Raw genomic sequence first — 25,306 nt, 5'->3', positions numbered from 1 at the left:
ACAGTGTATAGGCAGATAAACAGCAGTACACCAGCATTCTGTGTTATCTAATAAGTCATAAATGCCATAAAGACACATGAGGCTATGCAGTGGAGGCTCCGTTGAGTGGGACTGCTGTTACTCACTTTCCTGAAGGCAGTTTAAAGTGTATACATAACATTCACCCTTTCTGTAGTTTATACTGAGCTAAACTAAAGTCATATAAGTCAGCAAAAAGAGAAGTACTTTTTCCGTCATCAGGCTGAAGTACAGCTCCATTAAGAATAAATGCGAAAGCTGAGAGTAGCGATCACTATGGAAACATTTCTGTTGCATATCGCTGTCGACGACAATAAAATAAAGCTCATTTAGCTGTAAAAGCTCATACGGCTGTTTTATGACTCCATAAAGTCAGTGTGCAAATCTCTGATGACTGACTAACTCCAGACTGTTGCTCAGTTACTGGTTTGAGTTTGTATTATTTATCAAGTAATAAAATATTTCACAAAAACATTGTACTTCATACATTTTGAGAATAACATCCTGAAACACTTAATTCCTCTGCACATCAACTGTGGAGAACGTTCAGAAGTAACGGCCTTATTCCAGACTGACGGAAAGCAGATTTTAATCTCAACACTACACCAATGATACATTAAAGCTTCATATAGAAATTTGCCACAGTAGTGACAGCTGACTAAATTGCATATGAATAGAATAGATGGATGAGGCAGACACTGATGTCATGAGCGATTATTTTAGAATTTTCAGAAACTGTGTCACAGAATTCCAATAAAAGAAACGTCTTTAATGTTTTTTTGTTGTTGTTGTTTTTAATATTCATTATTTTCCAGTCGACAAAACAGCTTTGATGGTCATTTGTTTTTGACAAAAGCAGCTTTTAATGTTTGTAGTTACTTCACCACTTCTACCCCAAACCACAGAACATGTTGTATACTGGCATCATTAGTCACTGATTTTTAGCATCTGGGGTCTTACAACTGTAGTTTGTGGCTCCCAGTGAACCAAATGGCTCAGCACAAAATGCATTCATCATGAGGCGCTATAGGGAAACTGAATTTACTCTACAGCACCTATTAATGAGTATGCTTTAAAAAGCTCTTTAGGTAAATTTGACATGGAGCAACTCTTTTCTCCACATAAGGCAACATCCGGAATACGGAGAAGCTGAGCTTCGACCGCCAGCAGCAGTATGAGATCCAGGTGACGGCCTGGGACTGCGGCCAGAAGAGAGCCCTGCACAGCGTCCCCGTCCGCATTGACGTCAAGCCTGTCTGCAAACCCGGCTGGCAAGGTGGGCTCATGTTCTATGTGTGTGAAGATTTCACTCAGGTTTGACTGTGCGGTGTTTATACAGCCAGAGACGCAAATGCAATTATTTGTGCGTGATTATGAAGTTTGTACAATGTGTGTGTCAGCGTGCGAGCGTGGCTTTTCTGTACAACATGTGCACAATGGTGGAGCTATGTGTTCTTTTTATGCTCACAGAAACACAGATGTGATTATTTGCATGTCATTACTTCGGTGTGTGTGCGTTTCCGCTTACCTCTGAATGTCTGCATGCTTCATTTTTCTCCATTACATAACTTTCTCCTCTTTCTCTCCACCTACCTTTCTGTATTTCTCTATCTCTGTCACTCTTTTTTCCTGTCTTTTCCGTTCCTGACCCTCTTTCTCTCTCCTTCCCTCCCTAAGGAATTGGCCTGTCAAGTTTAGCCGGTGTGATCAACAGCACTTTACTCAGAGCACCATGACATAGCCAACACGGCTTTTAACACATCAGAAAGCAGTCATGGCAGCCTTAACAAGGCCCACAGTTAGGCAAAGACAAGTGTCGGCAGTGAGCGCGACAACAACAGCAGCACAAAAACAGCGCTCGAGATAACTGCAGACGCAATTTACACTTGTCAAAGAGGGCAGCGACACGTACGACGGTGGATGAACGCACGCAGCATGCAGCTTCACATGTAACCATGTGCAATCTGTGTTGTTCTGTCATTAACAAGGTGATTCATGTGCTGGATTTCTTTGGAGTCCCGCCATTTATCGTCCCACAGGACGTGATGTTAGCGGCCTGGTGATAAACAGCGGTAAACGAGGACCCTGGCAGCAGCTCAGTGGCAGCCACTGAACCCTGCAAAAACTGTCAAGTTGTTTGGCTCACATTCAGTCTTCCAATCTGCATTTTCTCAAAACAAGCAGCAACACATGCCTGCGGTTTTAAACAAATGTACATGTTTCTGAGTCATTTTCAAGCACGAGGTCAGGATATTAAAACAAGATGAAAAACAAAAATATTACTTCATTTTGCATCAAGAAAATAAATGATTCAAGGAACATGTTGAAACATAAGTACTGTCTAGTCTAGATGATTTCTTAAGATGGGTTCTTCTTGCAGTTCACTAACAACTCGACCAGACAGGGGACTGATTTTGAGATTGACAGGAGTTAAGGTCACCAAATCCAATAAAGACTCATTATATTATAATGAAAGAAAAAAGGGTAAAAGTTTTACCCTTTTTTCACAATGTCAAACTGAGTATATGTAAGTGCTACAAAGTCACTGTGGCAGCACTTGGCAGTATACTGTGTGGAGCTTTTTTGTGCTTAATACCGAGGGGGAAAGTTACAAACAAGAATGATGGCAAGTGGAATCACAGATTTCATGATGTACAATAAAAGCATTCAGAAACTACAGACACACGAGAGAGTAAGCTACACATAAAATAAATGTGAAAGTCGCATAAACACAGTGAAACACATCCTGTATATTCTCACATCAAATCTGTTCAAACTTCTGAGATGTACATATGCTTCAGTTACCGTGGACGTATTCGATGTATGTACGAGTTCAACGTCTGCACACAGCACACATGCATTCACACACAAACAGGCTGTGCAGAGTGACATTAACTCCCTCTCTAGGCTCTCAGGGATAATCCTGTCTTTGAAGCCTGTTTGCAATTTATGTGTGCATTTTTCAAATTAGGATTTTCAGCACTCAATTATGGTGAAGAGATACACACAAATACACACAAGCACAGAGACACTCTCCCTTGATGAAAGGGCAGTCGTCCCTATGAGCGTTGTTTGGCAGCAGAGATGAAGGGATGGATGGAGAGGGAGAAGTAAATGCCATGGCTACAGATCAGGGGATATTTAATAGGGCTAGAGGTTGTTGTATTAAAAGCAGGCTACTGTGGGAATGTCAAAGACCCACACACACATGCATGCACACACGCGCACACACACACGGACACAAAAGATGTGCTTCCTTCCGGTAAAAAACAGTAATCTGTCTGTTCAAATTAGCTATGGTCTCTAGCTCTGGACAGGAGGGCTCAGCTGTGTGTCTCTCGTGACCAATCACATGTCTTCGCTTGGCTTGTGGAAATTCTTTTTACTGATGGTTAGAGCTAAGCTTGTTCACCCCCCCACACACACTTACACACACTGACTTAGGTCACTTTTGAGGATGCTACATAGATTTTCACTGTTTTCCTGGAGACTCTAACATTAAGCACTACTTGCCTAAATGAGCTGTTTTCCAATTGGTTGTTTGACAAGTTGGACAACTAACTATAATAATAATAATGATAATAAGCTGTGTTTGTATGCCCTCTTTCATATCAGAATGCAGCTGCGTACAACAACGAAATTAAAATGCACCAAGTTTTTTAACATGAAAAAGACAGAATGAACATGTTAAAAATAGCGTACATCGAATGCATAACATTCAAGTCAAATACAACATTTTAACAGGAGCATGTAAGTGTGAGGCAAAGCACAAAAGCTTCGGACCTGTATCAGGAAGTCAGCTAGTTAAAGGCTAAAGTGAAGAGATATGTTTTTAGCTTTCTTTTGAAAATATTCAGTGAGCTGCTTCCCTGATATCTGTAGGTGGTGTGTCCCAGAGCTTTGAGGCGTGATGGACAAAGGCTGCATCACTAATTTGCTTCCGGCTGTTGTTGGAAACATCCAATAAACCAGCAGCAGATGATCGCAGTGTTCTTGAAGGCAAATAATAAATGAGGGAATTAGCCATACAGCTTGGTCCTATTCCATTAAGGGCTTTGTATACAAGGAGGAGGACCTTGAAATCAGTTCTGAATGTTCCAGGAAGCCAGTGCAGAGCAGCTAAAACTGGACGAACATGTCCTCACCTCTTGGTTCTGGTTAATAACAAAGTTGAGTTTTGAATGAACTGAATTCTGTCAGTGTTTTTTTTTTCTGGAGGCCAGTAAATGATGCGTTACAGTAATCAAGTCGGCTTGAAATAAAGGCATCAATCAGTTTTTCAGCATATTTTGGTTTCTAAGTGGTCGTACTTTAGCTGGTGAAGGTGAAAAAATGAAGTTCACTTTGTTGATGCGGGAGTGGTAGGATTTCAGTTTTGCCCTCATTCAATTTCAAGAAGTAATTACTCATCCATTTCATTCATCATTTGGTTCAACAGAGATGTACAGCTGTGTGTCTTCTGCATCTCTATGGAAACATACACTGTTTTCTCTGTATGTGACCGAGTGGCAGCATGTATAGTGAGAACAGTAATGGACCAAGGCAGCTCCCTGCAAAACAAACGTCATGTTTCTCAGACACATGAACACAACACACAGTCAGAAAAACCAACCAGCTGTTCAAGATGATTGATTAAGATATCAAGGTCAGTCGTATCAAATGCTGCACTCAGATCTAAGAGGAAAAGAACTGAGACCTTTAGTTTGAGGTTGCTGGTTATTTTAGTCAGAACTGTGGTGTGATTGATATTCCTGTGATTTTATTTCAATTCCAGTGTGTAAGAGCTAAGCAGCTCAGTGTATAATCACATGGACATAGGAATTGTGTTTTCATTTCCTGAGAAGGAGCTTTTTATATCTACATCAGGAGCAGGTTCCCTTTCAGGATGCTTACAATAGCCCAGCACGGCCAAACCAAACACGAGCTCTAGAGAGCGCTTTTTCAGCAGTCACCATAGGGGAGGGTGAGGCAAGGTTTGGATTGGTTATAATCTGCAACCTAAGGGCCACTAGTTGCCACTAAATCATACACACTGGACCCTTAAAAAGGGAGTTAATTTGCCATGAAACTCTTTTCAAGTATCTTACTGACTAAAGGAAGAGGTTGTCAGCAGCAGTTCAGCCTCTAATTGAGGTTATTTTGTTATTGAAGAACAATGCAAGTTCTTCACAATTTGATGTCACCTTCATGGCAGCATTGTCCACTGCTTTGATGGCAGTTTGATGTTTTTTACATGTGCAAAAATAGAAACTTCAACCTGGCTTTGGGTTTGTCACAAACAGGGAGAGAGCTGGAAAACAGGAAACTATATGCTCAGTTTTTTTCTGCTCGTCCACAATAATTAAAAACTTTTCAAACTATTACAGCCCTTCTATCTTGTCCCTTCATCTCCCTCTTTCCCACTGTCCACACAGAAACACATACACATGAACAAGAAAAACTAATAATGGAATGAGTAGACAGAATGGAAGATTGAGAGAGAGAGAGAGAGAGAGAGAGAGAGAGAGAGAGAGAGAGTAAGCAGGCCGCTGTGCAGCCTCCTTTCTTCAGTCGATGGAATGCTTATCAGATTTATTTGGTTTAATACAGTACATTTCTAACACCACAATGTTTGACAGAAAGCCTTTTATGGTCAATGTTACAGCCCACAGGAGGCCTGACACTCGCTTTTCCAGAAAATAACCAGCTTGTTTCTTGTTTAAACATAGAAATAGATATGCAAGATCATTTTTAAATTGACATTAAGTGTGAATGTTATTAGCCTGTGAACCTTAACCACAGGTTGTAAATAAAGCAGTTCAGGATCAGGGAACAACATTACATTATTGTATTTGTATATGTTGCATTGTATTGTAGCATTATATAGATTCTATGTCCATCAGACACATCTGGTGACTGTCCTCCAGATCTTGCTAACCTGTTGAAGCATAAAAAGGAACATTCTCACAAAGTAAGGCCTCCTTAGCACTGTTGTTTTATTAAAAGGCAATTGAAAAAGCCAAGTTGTTTACCTAAGGACAGCTACAGTACACTGTTGACAAATTGATTGTATTTAAAAAGAAACTACATTGTGCTCATGGGAATGTCTGCCATTGGCATCTCCTAAGCTTGAAAGAGACGAGTTTATAGCCATGCTAGCAGCTCTTTGACACAGTACTTTAGCACAGTGGTGCTTTGAGCTAAATGCTAACATCAGCATGCTAAAATGCTGAATGATGAGAGTGCTAAGATGGTGTTTATTAGCCGTCATAAGCCGTTTAACATGTTTTCTCTCTCTCTCTCTCTCTCTCTCTCTCTCTCTCTCTCTCTCTCTCTCTCTCTCTCTCTCTCTCTCTCTCTCTCTCACACACACACACACACACACACACAAATATATAATGTGCGTAACAACAGCATGTTATAGAATTGTACTGCTGTTATACAGTATAAAAACGCTCCATACCATACCTTGAAGTTGACATACATTGCATTGATTTTCCTGGAGGTAAATCTGTAGAGTAAGGAAAGCTGAATAAAAAATTGATATTTTTGGAGCATGCAGTGTAGAAGATGTCACTGGTTATAAAAAATGCATGCACCACATGACAGTGCTACTGGTTTGGAAAGAGGGTTTTTGAAACAAAGGTTGGACCATGATATGATAAATCAGTCTCAAATATAAGCGTTTCTATGCTCGTCAGAATGAATGTAGGCAGTAGAGTCTCTATTTTGGAAGGTAAAGGTCTTACTGAACAGGAAAAGAAACCAGCACCAGTGGGTCAGAGCACAGTGGCCACCTTATATATAAAACTAGAGAAGAAACCAGCCCATCACTCACTATACTCAACGAAGACATCCATAATAATGACACAATGAATTTTTAAAAGCTTTATTATATCTCAAATTCAGAGTCAGGAGGATTTCTTTGTGAGTTTTAGAGACGGTTGCCACAGAAAATGTTGATAGCCCAGCAAGGAACCTCAGTCTCAATAAAGAATGATGCGTAACAACTTTAAAATGAGGACTAAGATGCAGAGTCGGACATGGACAGAGACAGATGATTATTTTTATCCAAATGTCCAGGCACAGAACAGGCTGTTAAACGTGTAAAGAATGATCAGTCAACATCGGTGGAATCACTAATTAGAATAGTGGAGATTAGAATCCAGGACCAAGAAATGCACATAACTCAACTTCACCACAGAGTAACAAGTGGTGTTCATGGTAAGGTTGGTGAAAAGTTAATGGTACCCCGTAAAACACAGTTATGTTTGCATTCAGTGTTCCATCACAGGTGATTCACAGATGGATGTTTTATAGGAGCTGGATGCTGAACTTAAAGACTCCCATTCATTTGAATGAAAATTGCTTGCTGAGCACAAAAGCATTTTTCTAGATTCAGGATTCCTTCACTGCACATGTGCATTAGTGTTTCTACAGCTGACCTTTACCACGTAATAACTGCCATTGTTTGCAGTTGGAGGTGTCCTGTCAGCACCTTCACAGACGTCTTTTTTATACTGGTGATCCATGTGGAAAATATATTTTGAGCCACAGGGGATGTTTAGTTGCAGTGGTGGCCACTGTGGAATGGTTGCACTGTGTCTTCAGCTCACTTAATACGTCATACGCGGTACTGAACCACCAGCAAGTTAGTGTACATACTGGGACATCTTCTTCTGCAAATAAACTAGTGGTCAAAAACTCCCCAGGGTACCTAAACAGCACTTGTTTTCTTCAGTATTAGCAGAAATGTTCAGGAAAAGCAGAGCACAAAGAGAAGAACATCGGAAGAAACCAATGTACAGACGGCACACACATTAGCTGTACCTAACAACATGTTTGTGTTTACTGTTCTGGCTGTAGCAGTTTGAAGAATCTGAATGAAATCATCACGCTCTAAAGGTTCAAACGTACAGCAAACACAGGAAACACAAATAATAATGCTTGGTTAAATCAAAATATGATCAAATTATATTTTGCTAAAAGGGTGTCAGAGACTCACACTGACAGAAAATGTGTGTTTGCAGTAAAGTTGGTGGAAAGTTGAGAGCCGACCTCAGGTAGAGTGTCTGAGATCAACACAGGCTCTCAGGCAGTTTCTCTTTGAGGTGAGGAGCTGCATTTTCTACTCATCTCCATTATGCTATTCAAGTGTGTGTGTGTGTGTGTGTGTGTGTGTGTGTGTGGGGGTGGGTGTGTGTGTGTGTGTGTGGGGCAGCCAATGGTCCCGATCTCTGATAAGAGTAGGAAGAGGATGAATTAAAGGGAGGAAGAAGGAAAATAAATGGCTCAGTACTTCCCTTTCCCATTTCCTCTAACCTCCCACTCCTTTTTTGCTTCCTCTCTAATCTCAGATTGAGGCTGTCTGGCTGCTGCTTTAGCACTTTTCATCCCCTCTCTGGTATTAGCTTGTTTTCCCTTGTTACTTTCATTGCTTCTCCTTTGCGTTTTGCCTGTGTCCTGCATTTTCTTCTTACTTTGTTCTCGTTCTTTCTTCTCTTCTTTGTTGGTGTGATTATTTCTTACTTCCCCCATTTCCCCTTTACTTGTCTCTCCTCTCATCTTGCACCTGGCTTATCAGTTCATCCTCATGTTCATGTTTCTTTCATTCTCTCCACTTGTCTTTCTTCTCTGATCCATTTCTGGTTTGAAGTAGGAACTAGTAGTCTCCAGTGTATATCACAGTCACTAGATTCTCCTCCACTTCCTCCACCTTTCACTGTTATTGCATTATACCATTACATGTACATACACGCTAACTGTCACAGGGATCAACTCATATGATCCATTCCCACCCTCCACCATGCCTTCAGCAGGAGGGATGGATGAATGTTATTGGGGGTGAAAAGACAGAGAAGGGTCTGACACTCCGGGTTCACTGTGTCGTGTCTCGAGAGCAATGGCCAAATAAAAGGAAATGTGTGTGTGTGTGTGTATGTGTGAGTATGAGTGTGTCTGTGTCCATACACATTTATAAGGTAGAGGTGTTGGGGAGGGAGGGAGAAAGATAACTGTTACACACACCTTCTAACAAACAAAAGATGCATCTTGTTGACACACAAGACACATTATGTAAACATGAAATGGACAGCATAGGCACTATTACACAATGCACACCAACACACTTACACACACCTATGTTAGTGATTATACTCCCTCAGTCTTTGCCTCGCTGCCTGCAGAGATTAGAGTTTCCTTTTTAGTGCCACTTCAGTGTCAAGGCAACATTGAACAATCAAGAGTACAAACACTAAGAGAGAGAAAGGGAGTGAGAGATAAAACAGCAGGGAGTGGTTGAATGGGAGGGGGGGAAAGGCATACGAGTTATGGAAAAAGATATAAGTTTTTATGCCATAGGGAAAGGTGTTGTCCAAGGGAAAGACTTTAAGCATCAGGGTTTTGACAAGCAGGTGCTGTATTCATGGAGACATATAGTTGATGGCTGTGATGTCAATTTACGGGTTGATCTACAGTTTGTTTGTTGATTTACAGTTGCGGCCCTCACCTATGGGCTTTGAATAGTGACTAAAGAGCAACATGCTGAAAAATCTCCCTGTGGGAAGAGCAGAAACTGCAGACATGCCGCAGGGATTACAGTTTATATCCACACTATCCTTGGATTCCCTCAGGACCCCCATGATTGGATAGGGGACGTGGGATGTCTTGAGTAGTCTGCTTAAGGCCCTGTCAGACACAATAAGACAACTGTTCCACTGCGCTCTGAAACACATTATTTCCAATGGCTTGTGCCTCACCACGACAGCTCTTCCCAGCTTGGAGCAAAGCACCTGCGCAGAGGCAGCAGGCTTGCTAGGTTCAGCTAGGTTGAACTTTGGGCACTGCGCGCTGTGATGAACTGCTGAACCCAGCAGCAAGCGCAGCTCAAATCGCGTTGTGTCTGAAATGGCCTTTCTTCTGCTGCCAGCATGAGCAGGATGAAAAAAAAAATAGAAGGTGGAGAACCTTTTGTTTTTACTGATTCAGTGTCTCCACTCTAAGCACCCAGGATTATATTGTCATTTTCACTCGATCCTCCAAGAGGGCAAAAGCATTACAGTTACACTAGACATGAAATTGAGGTCTTTTATTGGAGGCTTCCCACAGAATCCAGCAGAATCAGAAATAGTGTAATTTCATTAGAAATGATCCCATTAGAGGCTTTATAACACTATTATAACACAAATATGTTTCTGTCAAGTCAGCTACACCTGTGATTTCCTGTGCCATAGACAGATCTCAAAATGATGGAATGACATTTGAAACGTAGAGATGACACGCAATAATTATGTGGTTTTAAAACTAAAAAGACAAGTTTTTAATAACTTACAGTATATAGGCTTCCCTATGGGCTTAGATATAGAGTAAGAGGACTCACACATTAAACCCATTTTGCAGCACCTTGGATCCATTGGATTTCCATTGGATTTCCTTTTCATTGAAATTAAACACTAGAAATAAATCATGTTAGTCAGGTAGAACCTCATTTAAATGTATGTAATTGCAGTCAGAAAGATTTCCCTCAACTCTATTGCGCTCATCATCTCTCTTCTGCAATTCGACTGAGTCCTAATTCTGTATTACAAACAACCTATTTAGAATATATACTTGTAATATGTACCGTACTGTGCAGCAGGTTAGACGGATAAAGGACAGAGATGGAAATGTGCTGATAAGCAAGATGAGTATGTTGAGTAGGTGGAGTGAATACTTTGAGGGCCTGATGAATGAAGAAAATGAGAGAGAGAAAGGGTTGGATGATGAGGGGATAATGAATCAGGAAGTGCAGCAGATTAGCAAAGATACACTAAGGGCAGCCATGAAGAGGATGAAGAGTGCAAAGGCAGTTGGTCCGGACCAGATTCCTGTGAAGGCATGGAGATGATTAGGAGAGATGGCTGTGGAGTTTTTAACTAGATTGTTTGACACAATCTTGGAAGGTGAAAGGATGAGGAGTGGAAAAGAAGTGTACTGGTACCAATATTCACAAACAAGGATGCATTATGACTTTGTGCTTTTGAAAAAGTGTATGACAGGGTGACAAGAGCGGAGCTGTTGTCTGAAGTTGGGAGAAGCAGAGAAGTATGTGGTGTGGTGAAAGATACGTATGGGGCAGTGTGACAGTGGACAGATGGTTTCAATGTGGAGGAAGGATTACATCAAGAATTGGCTCTGAGCCCTTTCTTGTCCTCACTGGGATGAACAAGTTGACGGACAACATGAGGAAAGAGTCGCTGTGGACTATGATGTTCACGGATGACATTGTGATCTACAGTGAGTGTAAGGAGTAGGTTGAGGAGAACCTGGAGAGGTAGAGGTCTGCACTGGCGAGAAGAGAAATGAAAGACAGTAGGAGCAAAATGCAATACAGGTGTGTGAATGAGAGGGAGGACAGCAGAATAGTGAGTATGCAAGGATGAGATGGGGCGAAGGTGGATAAGTTTTGAAAGTTGGAGTCAACTGTTCAAAGTAATGGGGAGTCCAGAACAGAGGTGAAAAAGAGAATGCAGCCAGCATGGAGTGAGTGGAAAAGTGACTCGTGACAAAAAGCTACCAGGAAGAGTGAAAGGGAAGGTTTACACGATGACAGTAATACCAGCCTGTGACACTCGCCAGGTTTCCATCCAAATGCCGTGCATGTTTTAACCAGATTTTTCAGAAAATTTGCAAAAGAAAATGTGAATTCATGTGTGCTCCAATCCACTACTGTTATACACTAGGAGTTGTTTCATGGAGCTAAACACCACGTTGTGCTAATTCCCCAGTCAGGTAATATTAAACCATTGCAGTTGAAGATGGCACGACAACATGATGTACTGTCGTTAAAAGAGCACCAGTCTCAATTGGTGGTAAAGTGGTAAAAAGAAATGTAGAAGAAAAGGAATATGACATTTATGTTTCTCTTGTGGATTATAAGGACACAGTCTCCTCATCTCTCAACACAGATCTGATGTTTGTGCATAAGAACAGGAGGATGGAAATGCACTGAGTATTAAATGTTGGCAGATGATTCAGCTCTAACTGAATAAGATATCAGGGGATACTCCCCACAGGTTTTCATACTTCATGAACTTATTTCCTCCATGGTAGCAAAACACATGAAACTCTTAAACCTACAATAACTTCAGTTCTGTACTGTAACTATAAGTAAAGACAAAGCCCTCTAAGAGCTGGCACTATTGGGTTTGTCCCATGTGTATTTTCTTTCCCACCAGTGTACAGTGCACATTGCAGATGTGTGGCAAGTTGATTACGTACCGTAATGGTCCCTGTGGAGCTGACTAATCCGAGATGATGGGATGAGACGCCCTCTGTTTGGCATGTCCGTAAAAGCAACAGATATGGCAATGTATCGCCTGCAGTCCAGCGTGTCAGGTCTTAGCTAATGTCAGGACTAGCAGGAGTGCTGTTTTTAATGGATAACATCTTAAGAAATATTTGGGCTCAAATGTGGTTCCCCCTTAAGCGTGCAGTACCAGGGCTAAATCCCACTGTGGTGCTTCATCATAGGATGAAAACCAATCTCTTGCCATAGCTTTTGTGGCGGGATGAAATATCTGCAGTATACATATTAATCATAGATGGAGCCAAACTGTTATCAGCTGACACCTAAAGGTAGGTTACCACGAGAGTCAGAGGATGAGCGGGAGAGGAGATGAGATCTGAGCCTCTCTCCACACACCAGCAATGAAAAGTGGACCACACTGTAGAAGAAGGGGCCCTCACACCCTGGATAGCGTGTATCGCTGCAGGGGGCAGTCCTTTCCAAGCACTCCTATTCAGTGGCCAGGCCCAAAGACACTGGCCTATTACCAGGAGGTGGAGGATTGCACTGCCCAGCTATGACAGTGTGTCTCTGCATCATGGGAGCTGCCACGGTTTCCACACCACCACCTGCACCATGGCCAGGAACCAAGATGTGCTCGAGCATTCCGGTGCCACCAGAAATACCACCAGATTATCTTCCTCAATGCTTGCTAAGAGGTGAAGAGTCAGGGTAACTGGGCAAACAGGGAAACACATATAAGTATAAAGCTCTGGGCCATAGCCAGTGAGAGAAGGCATCCAATCTCAGCAAAGGGTTGTCTTGTGCATTCATGGAGAACCACAGTGCGCATTGCACATTTCTCTTGTGAGGTGAACAGTGGATACCCTCTCCTTCTTGAACCTGTCCCACAACATCTGTCTTACAGTAGGACACATTTTCCACCCACCGTGGGAGGAACGCAGGAGGTTCCTGGCAATCTCCAGCATGCCGCCCTGACAGTTGATCACATCTGACATTTGTCAGCCGCAGAGCAAAGTGTTTTAACATTTCCAGTGCCATGGACAGCTGCAGACAGTTTATGTGGAGAGATGGAGGATTTTCCCATCTTCCCTCAACTACCTGAGACTTTCACATCCTTCCACTGGGACAGAAGATCCCATATGTCATGTCTGTGTGCTGTGAGCATTTGCCATTGAGGCACAGATGTCTGAACCGCCTCTGGAGTTTCCTCATTTGGAGGAGCCCTGAAAGTACAACCACGTGGCTTGTAGACATCATACCTAGCAGACCTATCACTAACAGTGCCTTCACCACTGTGTGGAGCGCATTGTGTAACAGCAGAGAGTTTGGCACATTCTGCCTGGCTAAGGACAGCTTAGCTTTGCTGTCATGGTGGCGCAGTTCATATCTACATCAAGGTAAAGTAATGACTGGGTGGGAGGTGGAAAAAGCTCTTCCACTGTGTGAAGTCCAGCTTTCTCCTGGGCAGGGGCCATAAGGATCAGGTCATCTCAATAAAACAAAACCCTGATCCTTTACATGCATAATTGCTCCAGTATCATTTCCACACACTTGGAGAACGTGCACAGAGCCAGAGAAGAGTCAAATGGCAAGTTGATTGTACTGGCAAAGAGAAGCACAGACATTTCCTGTATCTGGGAATGACAGGGATGTGGAAATACGCATCTCTAAGGTCTGTGCAAGTGAACCAGTTGCTGGGATGCACACATTCCAGCACATGTGATTGTCAGAAAGGCTACTTCATAACGTACCTGTTGAGCAGAGACCAAAATTGTCCTTATCCCACATGCTTTCTTTGTTATGTGCATATAACAGGGACAAAATGCCTCATTCTCCACTCCTGGAGGGATGCAGGAGATCACTTTCTTCCTCTGAAGCACCACCATCCGCTGTCTGGGTTGTTATCTCTGTCCAAGACGGCATGATCGTTTCCACCTCCCTGAGACACACATTTGGGTGGACTGGTGAACTGCAGCATATAACCTCTTGTCTGTCTCTGGGAGGTCAACGCTGAAGATTAGCTTGTCTGTACTGTCCTCCAGAGGGACGCTGCCACAGCTTCACCATGCCCTACACCGGGAGTGCCATGACGGCCTCTTTACTGGAGGTCCTGTGCAGGCACAAAACTGACATGCAGTCTGCAGAGTCAGAGCTAGCTTGGCATGTTCAGCTCTCAGGCAAGCCTCATAGCAGAGCTGAAGGTCTACCAGCAGGATGTAGCAGGTTCAACAACTGGGGTGCACATGGACACCTTCAGAGCAGCTGATCCTCTTCATCTTTAGTTCTGTACTTGACTTGTTGACTACTTCATGCTGAAGAAAATTTCATATTCTGTACCCGAGAGAGACAATTATACAGTGTACAGTGGTGGCAAACGAAATCTTCATGACTGCATGTGACCGGGGATAAATGCAACAGTGACAGCATAGCAAAACCTATATGAAATAGAACAGATTTTTTTGTTCAGTTTGGTCAAGACCTATCATCATATCACCTCTAAGCTGACATAGCAAATAGAGCAACATTGTTGTAGGTTAATGTAGGTTCCAACATTCACGACTCCTGAGGTAAACATATGGCTCCGTAGCTGCTGAAAGATCTACTAACATGCTAGTTGCCAACTTTGTCGTTTGTGTGGTGAATAGCAGGTAGTGTACAGTGGGTTTTATACATTTTAACTGAAAACAGCTGCCTGCTGTGTCTTAAAATCACACTGTTAGAGCAGTGAGACTGAACCAAAACAATAAAGTTGAAACCTCCTTTAAAGAGCAAGTACTTGATTTATTCAAAGAATACATTTGAGACAGCCCCTTCTGTCTACATGTATGCAATCGTGCTGCTATCATGGAACATTCAGGAAGGAAGATAGATTCCACTCCCATCCATTTTGTTATCCTACTTTTTTTCTCAACCACCACCTTTAACAAGCCCTACATTTTTCTGTTGCAAGCCTTGTACTTCAGCGAAACAAGAGCTCTCTTTGTACTCAAGAAAGAAAAAAGTCAAGTCTCTTGTATGGCGCTCAAAGAGCATGCATGAAAGCATTAAAATGAATGCTTTGGGGGGCATTGTGGGGATAGGGACAGAGAAAAATGGCCAGGAAAGAGGAGGAGAAATCAGAAAGATGGCACTCACTGAAGAGGATCGAGATGGAGGCAGACAGAGGTGGAGAGGAAAGGGAAGGAAAGAAGGAAAAAAAGGAGCAGAGTGCTCTTTTAAATGGAAATTGGGTCTCTCACTGATGGCTGGGACGAGTAATGACGACCCCCCCGACTACTTGAACGTAGTGTCAGCATTTTTACACACTCTCTCTCTCTCTCTCTCTCTCTCTCTCTCTCTCTCTCTCTCTCTCTCTCTCTCTCTCTCTCTCTCTCTCTCTCTCTCTCTCTCTCACACACACACACACACACACACACACACACACACACACACACATACACAATATTCACAAAACCATCATCCCACACATCCATGCAAGAACTTACCAATGACACACACAGACACACAGACACACAGACACACAGACACACACACACACACACACACACACACACACACACACACACACACACACACACACACACACACACACTCTTCCACACCCTCCAGAGACGGGGAACAGCGTGAAAGTGTGATGATGCATCATTTTCTTAAGCACCTCTATCCATCTTCCCTTCCTCACCATCTCTCACTCTCAACTTTTCACACTCTTTATTTTCAGGAAGGAAACTCACCTCAGCTGTATGTCTGTACAGATATAGCAGTGGATACACCTACATTGATGGTATGTGTGTTTCTGCACACAAACACAGAACTCATCAGATGTTCTGTGTCAGGATTATCATTAAAGCATAGTACAGCCACAATGACAAGAGTCAAATCAGATGTTAAAACACTGGTGACCATACTATATACTGTACAGTATGGTCATAAATAGTAGCTTCTTATAGGCTGGCATTATTTATCAGCGCTTACACAGTCATTTCTCAGTGAAGTAATGTAGCATCATGTACATAATATATACTGTAGAGAAGACTGAAGATCATTAATCCAAAGTAAACATTTAGATCATGTCCATGTTGTCGATAGGGCATTTTCTTTTCTGTTCATATTCATGTTACAACAAAACGTACAAAATCTGCTCACACGCACATAGAAGTGCTGTTTTTTTATGATCACAGCCCCGGTAAGGAGTTTGTACTTCTGCACTGGTGAGCCAGCTCCACATGGTTGTTTTCATGTCTGCCTTGCTTCCTCTGCCTCTCATCTTCCTCTCACATTTACAAAGAGAGAAACTCTTGGGTCCGCTGTGTGAGTTCTGTTCAATGTACCGCAGGCAAGCATACCACTCAGTAGAGACCAAATAGCTTCCTATTAAACCCACACTGCTTTTAAGACAGCTGAGCTTAAGAGCAGGTCTGCGTGTTACAGTATTGTGCCTGTGCAAACGATAGTGAGTGCATTTGCGAGTATGTGTGTGTTGAATGTATTAGCAGTACTGTCTGTCTGTATATAGGCATCCCAATCACATTGTGCAAGTACTTCCTGTGTGATTTTCGGATGTCTATGTGTAAATGTGTTTACCCTATTTGTGCTGTCAGTGTATGTGGGAGCTCATGCTGCACCTGTGAGTGAAAGCAGCAGCAGTGTCCTACAGAGACTCTTAAATAGGACTAAATTATTTAGCAGGGACACAAATGCAGCTCGGTACTGGCTCTGCAAGATTATAGGAACCACTGCTTCATACAAGACAGCATGCCTTGAAATAGACCCTTTTATGATGGCTGAGTAGACACTTGCAAGAATGGCAAGGCCAAAACATACAATATGGGATGCTTTCAGCTGACTAAAATATAAAGTTACAGACCTGGATGTAGAGATGATGAATGGGGCTTGAAATCGCAGGTTATCTCATATGTAGTCCTATAGTCCCATGTTTTACAGCAAGCATTCCAAATGATATGACAAAATACATTGTTTGTGCACCCACTGTGGTGGAGGTGAAGCTACTGATAGCTACTTTATATGTTGGCTAGTTTAATCAATCACATAGAATTTAATCACATGGTTTGTAAATTTCCTAGTAGTTATAGTTGTGGCATAAATGTTGTGGAATAAAATATACAGGGTATTGTTGCATTAAATTCAACTAAAGTACAAGTACTTCAAAGCTCTACAGTACTTCACTACAGTACTTGAGCAAATATATTTATATGCCACCACTGCAAGAATGAACCTTGTACTGCATTTACTACTGCATTATGAAAAGCTTTTAGATCCAGAGTTTGAGAGAGTTTAAATAAAACACACTGTGCAAAAAATGAGCACTATGCTATTATTTCAATGTCATAAATTGGCAAAGGGCTGAACTGTAAGAGAGCAAATCATTTGAATTTCAATGGAAACTCCTCTGCCTGACTGACAAAACAGAACGTCTCACAGTACGGAAGCCACAGTATCAACATCGTACAGCAAGTATGATTTTATTGAGAGAGGGTTTGTGCAGAAAAGTGTTTGGGATTAAATTAATACATCACCACCTGTGAGAGGAGCACATCAATGCTTAAGCACTATGGCAGACACAAGGATGCGGATAATGGTTGGGTATTGCTTTTTGTCTTCCACAAATCAAACAAAGGTGCCATTATCAAAAAAAAAAAAATTAAAAAAAGGATTCAACAGATTCAAAACATTGATGAGTTTCTTTGTTTTGTCTCTGCAAACACACCTCAGCACAGTCGAGTGGGTTTTTGGCAAAGAACCTTTTTCCATTTTATTGCAGCAGAGTTTCCCATTATTAAAGACAAATGCCAGTGCCAGATATTTATCAGTGATATGAGGCTATTTATGTGGGTCTTATCTAAATGTAAGCTATAAAATGAAGAGTAAACCGTTTTTGCTTTGAGGTGAAAGTGGAAATCTGTTCATTTTCTTTTCTTTTTTTTAACAGCTCTGTCAGCTCATATTTCTACTTCAGTGCTTCCACACTGTTTGAACACTCCCCACCTCAGATCTTACCATGGAGGGGAGCTGTGCCTCAAAAACAAATATGTGTTTTGGTGTGCTACTGTTCTTGGTCTTGTGATTTGTTTTCATGATATGCTGCACCCACGCTCCTCGTAGCTCACCCTCTACCACCGAGCCCATTCCTCATTATATTTGAGGGCATGCTCTTCACATCCTCTGTTTACATTCATCATCAGCTTCTGTCGCAGTGGGGTCACTCATTGGCCCTTTACCAAGTCTTTGTGCGTAATGGGCATCAGTGTGCTAAGACAATGTGTGGTATTCAACAAACTGATTCCTTGTACTACAAACTGATATGAGCCATTTAATGACAGGCAGGAAGTTTATAACTATCAATAAATGCTTTCTCTCCTAGAAAGCCGACAAAACTTCACTCTTGTAATGACAGCAGATGTCAATGTTTTGTTGCCATAAATGCTAATCCGTATCAAGAACAGACCATTTGTCTCACTTATTCAAACAAGTAGATACAAAGATACAACAAGAATGGTTAATGCAGAGAGAGACAATGGCGACACGTTAAAAGAGCCAAAAATGCAAACATAGGAGTTCAAAAAGTTCTGAGTTTATGAATTGTGAGGCCTGACACACAGGGGTGGCAAATACTACGGTAGCTGCTGTGTGGTACTCTCCCAGGCTTTCAGGAACTAACAAAAGAGACTGCACCCACAGGGAACAACGTAGTAATCAGGACTGCTAGCAGTGTAGTGATCAATCTTGCCTGCTTGGACTTTTTTTTTTTTCTTCTTTGTAGCCTGCTGTACCATTCCAGTAGCATTAGATACTGCAGAATAATGATGCTCAGAGCAAGAATCCCCTCAAAACATAACAAGAAGAAGAAGCACTATAGTGACTTTATGAGGCTAATTAGTGGTGCTTTGAGCTAAATGATCATGTTAGCATGCTAACATTCTCACAAATAACAATTTTATATATTTGCTTAGCAGGTATTCAGTCATTAGGATGCATCCTTGGGGGAACAGGTCTATACAAAATGTATTTATTTATGTCACAGATGTGGACACATTTCATGGGATAATTGACTATATTAGTGTGCTAGATGTCACTGAGATTTATTCTGATGACTACAACTGTATTAATTCAAAATTTCATGGTATTCTATCAAAAAATGTTTTGAGATTCTTCAGTGTGGACCGAACTGGTCGACTGATAGAGCAACTAAAAGTCAGTTTATGGGAATGACACAAGTGTCAGTAAATGATATGATAGACCCACTCTTTCTTCCTCAAATTCACAATGTCAAAAACAGCTGTCCAGTGGGAGAATGAATTTAAATGACAAGAATGATAGCACCTTGGCAGGAGACGGCCTGCCTCTAATTATCCATATATCTGACGGTACAAGGATTAACGCTGGTCACTGCCCTCTCTAGACAAATAGACTACAGGTGTTCACTCCAAGGGATTATATGAGGTGATGGGAGTGAAACCACCTCAGAGTCAGCACCTTTCACTGTCCCTCATGTTTGTCCAATGCTCTCTAGCCCATAAAACTTAATCACCCACTTCCAAGCTCAACCCAACCCTTCCCCACATATCTATATGCATACTACATCCTGAACCCATTACCCCTCATTTATCCTTCCACGTGCCCTCACTCCTTTCCATGCATCCCTAACCAGGCTCTGCCCTCTCCTCCCCTCCGTCTCATTTTTTTTTGGAGCCAGCTTGGCAGCGTTAAAGCCAAGTCCTCGACAGGTCATTTGACTCCCAGTTGTCGATGGAGTACGTTATTACCAGAGCAGCTTTTACACCCTCTCTCCAACCTGACTCTGAAAGGTGCAGCATCATTCCTTTACTCAGCATTGCACAGCAAACTCAAAGGCCAGAGAACAGATTCAGCAAATGCATGACCCTGTGGACTTGAAGGTTATTATAGCCTTTTTGCATAAGTTATTCATTGCTGCGTTCATTTTGAGACATTACATCAGTTACAGTAACAGAAGGTTATTAGTGAGAATGTTTCTGCATGCATCCACTACATTTTACATAACAAAAAATACATCTGATTTTACAGGGAAAATGCCATATTGCTTAAAGGATAAGCTTGGCATTGTGGGAAATGCACTCATTCTTTCTTGCTGAGAGTGTTACTAGAATATCAATACACTTCTATGTCTGTGTGTTTAGCATGAAGCTGGTGCCAGTAAATGGTCTGCTTCAGCATTAAGACTGGGCAAAACAGCTATTGTATTATGTCCAAAGCTTTGTCCACACTGTTTCTTGGCTGGGAGTGTTGCATCCTGAAGGACTGTTGTTACCATCAGCACCTCGAAGGCGTAGACTCCAGCTTTGGAGGTGCTGGAAAATGGCTAATGGCTTGAACCATCAGCCAGTTATACCATATTAGCTTTGAGCCTTGAGTCTAGAAAGGAAACTACAGAATAAGGGGACATAATTTGGGGTAATCAACAGGTGGGAGGACATGGCTGTATGCACAGTATAAATGCAAAATAAATGTGTGTGACAGAGCGATAGAAAAGCATCGGCACAGTCTTTTATGTTTGAGTGCTTTTCTCATGCATGTGTCTTTGTTTTCATTTAGCTCCTACTATTGTTTGTGCCTATTCTCATCACAGCCACTGACAATCCCATAGTGGCAGTGCTGCAGCAGCCCATAGCACTCAATCTGGAGGAGGTAAATCGACTACAAACAGATGCAGTGTGTGTATGTGTTTGAGCATGAGGTGGTGAGTGTGTGAGGAAGCAAACATGGCAGATTTAACAGGCTAGTGAGCAACAAAGAGCGGCTCCCCTTCTTCTTATCCAGTCAGCTCAGCTTCATGCTTATGCCTCCAGCTCCTAAGTAGTAATGCTTGATATGGAGACAGGTGGATGGATGGATGGATGGATGGATGGATGGATGGATGGATGGATGGATGGATGGATGGATGGATGGATGGATGGATGGGAACTACTTTGTGTGCACTAGCAAACAACATGGATTGGATTGGATGGTTGAGAGTTTGGTGCCCAATTAATTTTTTCAGGCGGAAGAGTTTGCACTTAAAGACTGAGTGTCATGCAGTGATGGTGCAACGATGCTGCTGTATGACAGAAGAAGGTGACTGGACTGACAGGCTTCTGACTGAGCAAATGTTGAAAATGCTAGCGGACAGCATTTATGCATATGCCGGCTACACTCTTTGAAACTGAGGTAATGAGTGAGATCTGCTCACTGTAAACAAAGCTCATATAAGCACTAAACAGGCAACAAAAATTTGCAGTTCATTTTCTTGTTATCTCCAAAACAGACTGTGCAGACAAATACAAATTCACACCACAGAGACTGGAAAAAAAAAATGAAGGGAAAAGCGAAAACTTCACTACCGCACAAAATAATAGCCTGCCCAGACAGAAAACGCAATTCACAGCTGACAGGACAGACAGTGACAGCATAATGACTACTGCTGCTAATGCAGGTACTGCGCTGCACTCCAACAACAATGTAGCAATTTCATTAGTGGGCACATTCTGCCAGAAGGATATTGAGTTGTGATGCCAGAAATATCACTGACAGTGAAATATTGGAAATGGAGTCTTGTTTTGATGGTAGCCTAAATGAACAAAATGAGGCGAAAAATGGGTAATAACAAAAGCAACAAGTAGGCTTGTGAAAATCAGATATAATTTCAGATCAGAATCTCCAGCAGGGTTGTGTGTCTCCACCCTGGTGCACAGACTGCAGTTGTTTCCTTTCTGCCATTCCTAACACTATCACTCAATCTCCTGCTCTTCCCAGGTTGGAATAAGCGAGTGGACTATGAGCCAGGAACAGGAAGTAAGCAGCTGTTTCCTAAGATGCACCTGGAGACCTGTGGCGGGCCGCTGTCTTCAGTGAGGACCACAGTGGAGCTGCAGACCAGCCACATCGGGAAAGGCTGCGACCGTGAGACCTACTCTGAGAAATCTCTACAGAAACTCTGTGGTTGGTTCTACAAAAAAATAAAAATAAAAAAATCTACTGAATACCATAATCGTGTTGGTGTGACCAGAATGACAATCAGCCTAGATTGAGAGCTTTCCTGCCATGTTGCTGCGAATCACTCGAGAGTTGGACCTGTGGCTATTAGGATGGTGGTGGATATGTAGAATATACAGTAGATGGCTGATCAAAGATAACTTCTGAAGCGGCAAACTGAAAGTTAGCGCAGTGAATTAGAATAAGCTGCTACTAAAAGCATCAATGGAATCCATGGCCCGAGTACTGGGGTCAGACAGGGCCTGAGGCGTCCTCCTCTGCCATTTTTTAACCAACATCTGAAAGTTCCCAGTCTGTGTTGCTTTCTAATCTCCGCTTGTGTCCCTGGTAAACCCCTGTGCTAAATGAAGGCACCAGAATAGCAACTTAAAGCTGTGTCACTAATGATGTGACAGAGCGAGGGCATTAGCTGCCTTAGATGCAGCCACGCTTTCTCCTCGGTGACTGATGAGCAGCCGAGCTGCCGCGTTGGCGCCCAGAGCGCCAACAAAGCAGCCAAGCCTTTCCGCATCCCCCTCCCCGCCCACACTGCAACGCCAGCAGGGGGGCTGGAGTCATCATCTTTGACTAACGGCCTTCACAAGCCCCATTCCAGCTCATCTGAATGCATAACGTCCCTTGCCTGCCTCCCCTGGCTCCCAGTCCATGCATGGTTTACCACTAAAGAGTCCTTTTCAGGCACCTCATAATAGTTATCTGATAGCGAATAGAATAAATTGTAATTGCTTTTTTAAAGCACAATCAATTTGAGATAATGTACAAAGACATCGGGCAAAGAGAAGGCTGCAGCTGGGTGCTGGAGAAGTCGATGCGTATTTATTTACTGAGGGAATCTAATTACTGGAGTCAGAACATCGACACTGGCATGAGTACGAGGCAGAGAAAAACAGAGCTTTACAGATGGGAAAAACATCAATTAATGTGCTAATGGTGTGTTATTAGTACAAATCAACAGATGCATGTTGCAGTTGTTTGCCTGGACAATTTAGACATGGTGAATTCTGTCATTGCCCATTTTTTCTGGGAACAGCATGGTTCCCACATCGCTTTGATTTATTAGCATCTATAAGCTGTTACAAATGATTCATAAATGTGGTTTAACACATGAAATCCATTTGTCACTGTCACACAGAGGGGAAAAGTTAGATCGGTAAGGGCATGCCAAATACATCGAGGAGCAAGGCATGGCAAAAATAACATTGGCACTTTGACAGTTTGAAAGCAGAGATCAATCAGGACTCAACATACTGAGGATATTGTGTCAAAGGAATGATGGAATTGCTTTTTGGAATAGGATGACTCGGTGCAATGCAGTAGTGATTGGTGTGTTTTATCAGGATGTATAAGAATCATATAACAATAGTGTCAGCTGTAAAGACGCCATGTGATGTCGTGCTGATTCTCACCACACACTGTCCTTCTCACCGAGTCCTTGCTGTGTCTTTTCTCTCTGTGTTACCATAGTACTCAGTCAGTATGTCCTCTCTGTTTCCATAGAGGCACATTTAGAGGTGAGATATGTTCTGAATTTGTGAACGACAGCTCACATCTCTTTTCTTATGAAAGTCAGTTTAATTTGCAATGAATCAATACCCACATCCTCTATTCATCTCACCCCATTGATTACATATTAAGCCCTGCCATCTGCCTTACTCATAAGTAATCATAGCCAAGGTTAGGCCAATATACACTGCATATCTGCCATGATTGTTATTGACACATCCTCTGTCACAACTCTTATTTGTTTCCACGGCGATGACCCCAGGGGCCTCCTCGGGCAGCACTGACCTTCTCCCTGCCCCCAGTGCTGCCACCAACTGGACAGCTTCCCTGGTGACTGACAGCGGCAGGGACAGTGACTTGATCTTCAGGTTTGACGGGCGTCAGGCGGCTAAAATCCCTGCCTGGGTGGTACCCCAGAATCTCACAGACCAGTTCACCATAGCAACCTGGATGAAGCATGGACCCAGTCCTGGGCTCAGAGCTGAGAAGGAGACCCTGCTATGCAACTCTGATAAGACTGGTGAGTGTGAACCTGACAGGCAAGGACTGACATTGACATTCAGGCATTATATTTGAAACATCAGATTATAATCAGATTATATATATATATGTTTTAGGATGGGTCGGTGCTTAATATTCTTAATTTTTGTTATTGTCAACATCTTTTGAATGATCAATTACATAGCTGGGGGCTGCACGGTGGCGCAGCAGGTAGTGCGTGTGCCTCACAGCAAGAAGGTCGCAGGTTCGATTCCTGGGTCGGGCCTTTCTGTGTGAAGTTTGCATGTTCTTCCCGTGCATGCGTGGGTTCTCTCCAGGCACTCCGGCTTCCTCCCACAGACCAAAAACATGCTCATTAGGTTGATTGGTGACTCTAAATTGCCCCTAGGTGTGAGTGTGAGTGTGAATGGTTGTGTGTTTGTGCCCTGCGATTGGCTGGCGACCGGGTCCAGGGTGTACCCCGCCTCTCGCCCATTGACAGTCGAGATAGGCTCCGGCCCCCCCGCGACTCCGAAAGGGATAAGCGGCATAGAAAATGGATGGATGGAATTACATAACTGCTCACTAGAACACCAAATGTATGTTTGGCTGTTACAGAATCTTTAAATGTGGCCAGTATGTCAGACTCCGTTGTGAACACTGTCACGGAGGCCACTGAATTCAGTTATTTCTTTTGTATGCTGATGTGCAGTGGAAGGCAGTGAATTTGTGAGCAGATAATAACGTGGATGAGGATGATGATGAGGAGAGCCAAATTTTTAATTATGGCTTTTTGTGGAGCAATAGCTGCTACCTCTGTACAGAGGAGTGTGTGGATACAGAGTCAGAGTCAGGAGTGGTGGGATCATGATGTGAGTGGCTCCAAGGAAACAGATTCACAGAAACAGCACAAGTGAAGCACAAAGGGCCACCAACAGTGGATACAACATACATGTATGCAAATATTCCCTCCTCAAGTATGATCAGCACAGTGGATTATTAAATTTA

General features: G+C 42.6%; 1 protein-coding gene across 1 annotated transcript in view; it reads left to right on the top strand.

Moving 5' to 3' along the window:
- Nucleotides 1-25,306, top strand: part of LOC139336031 (calsyntenin-2-like) — a 249,561-nt gene that overhangs the window by 168,695 nt on the left and 55,560 nt on the right. Inside the window, exons 5-7 of the mRNA XM_070969883.1 lie at nt 1,145-1,294; nt 22,076-22,261; nt 24,081-24,338. Of these exons, the coding sequence (XP_070825984.1) occupies nt 1,145-1,294; nt 22,076-22,261; nt 24,081-24,338 (594 nt within the window). The remainder of the gene's footprint in view (nt 1-1,144; nt 1,295-22,075; nt 22,262-24,080; nt 24,339-25,306) is intronic.

The sequence above is a fragment of the Chaetodon trifascialis genome, chromosome 9, assembly GCF_039877785.1.
Source record: "Chaetodon trifascialis isolate fChaTrf1 chromosome 9, fChaTrf1.hap1, whole genome shotgun sequence".
NCBI lineage: Eukaryota > Metazoa > Chordata > Actinopteri > Chaetodontiformes > Chaetodontidae > Chaetodon > Chaetodon trifascialis.
This window is presented reverse-complemented; position numbering and strand designations above follow the sequence as displayed.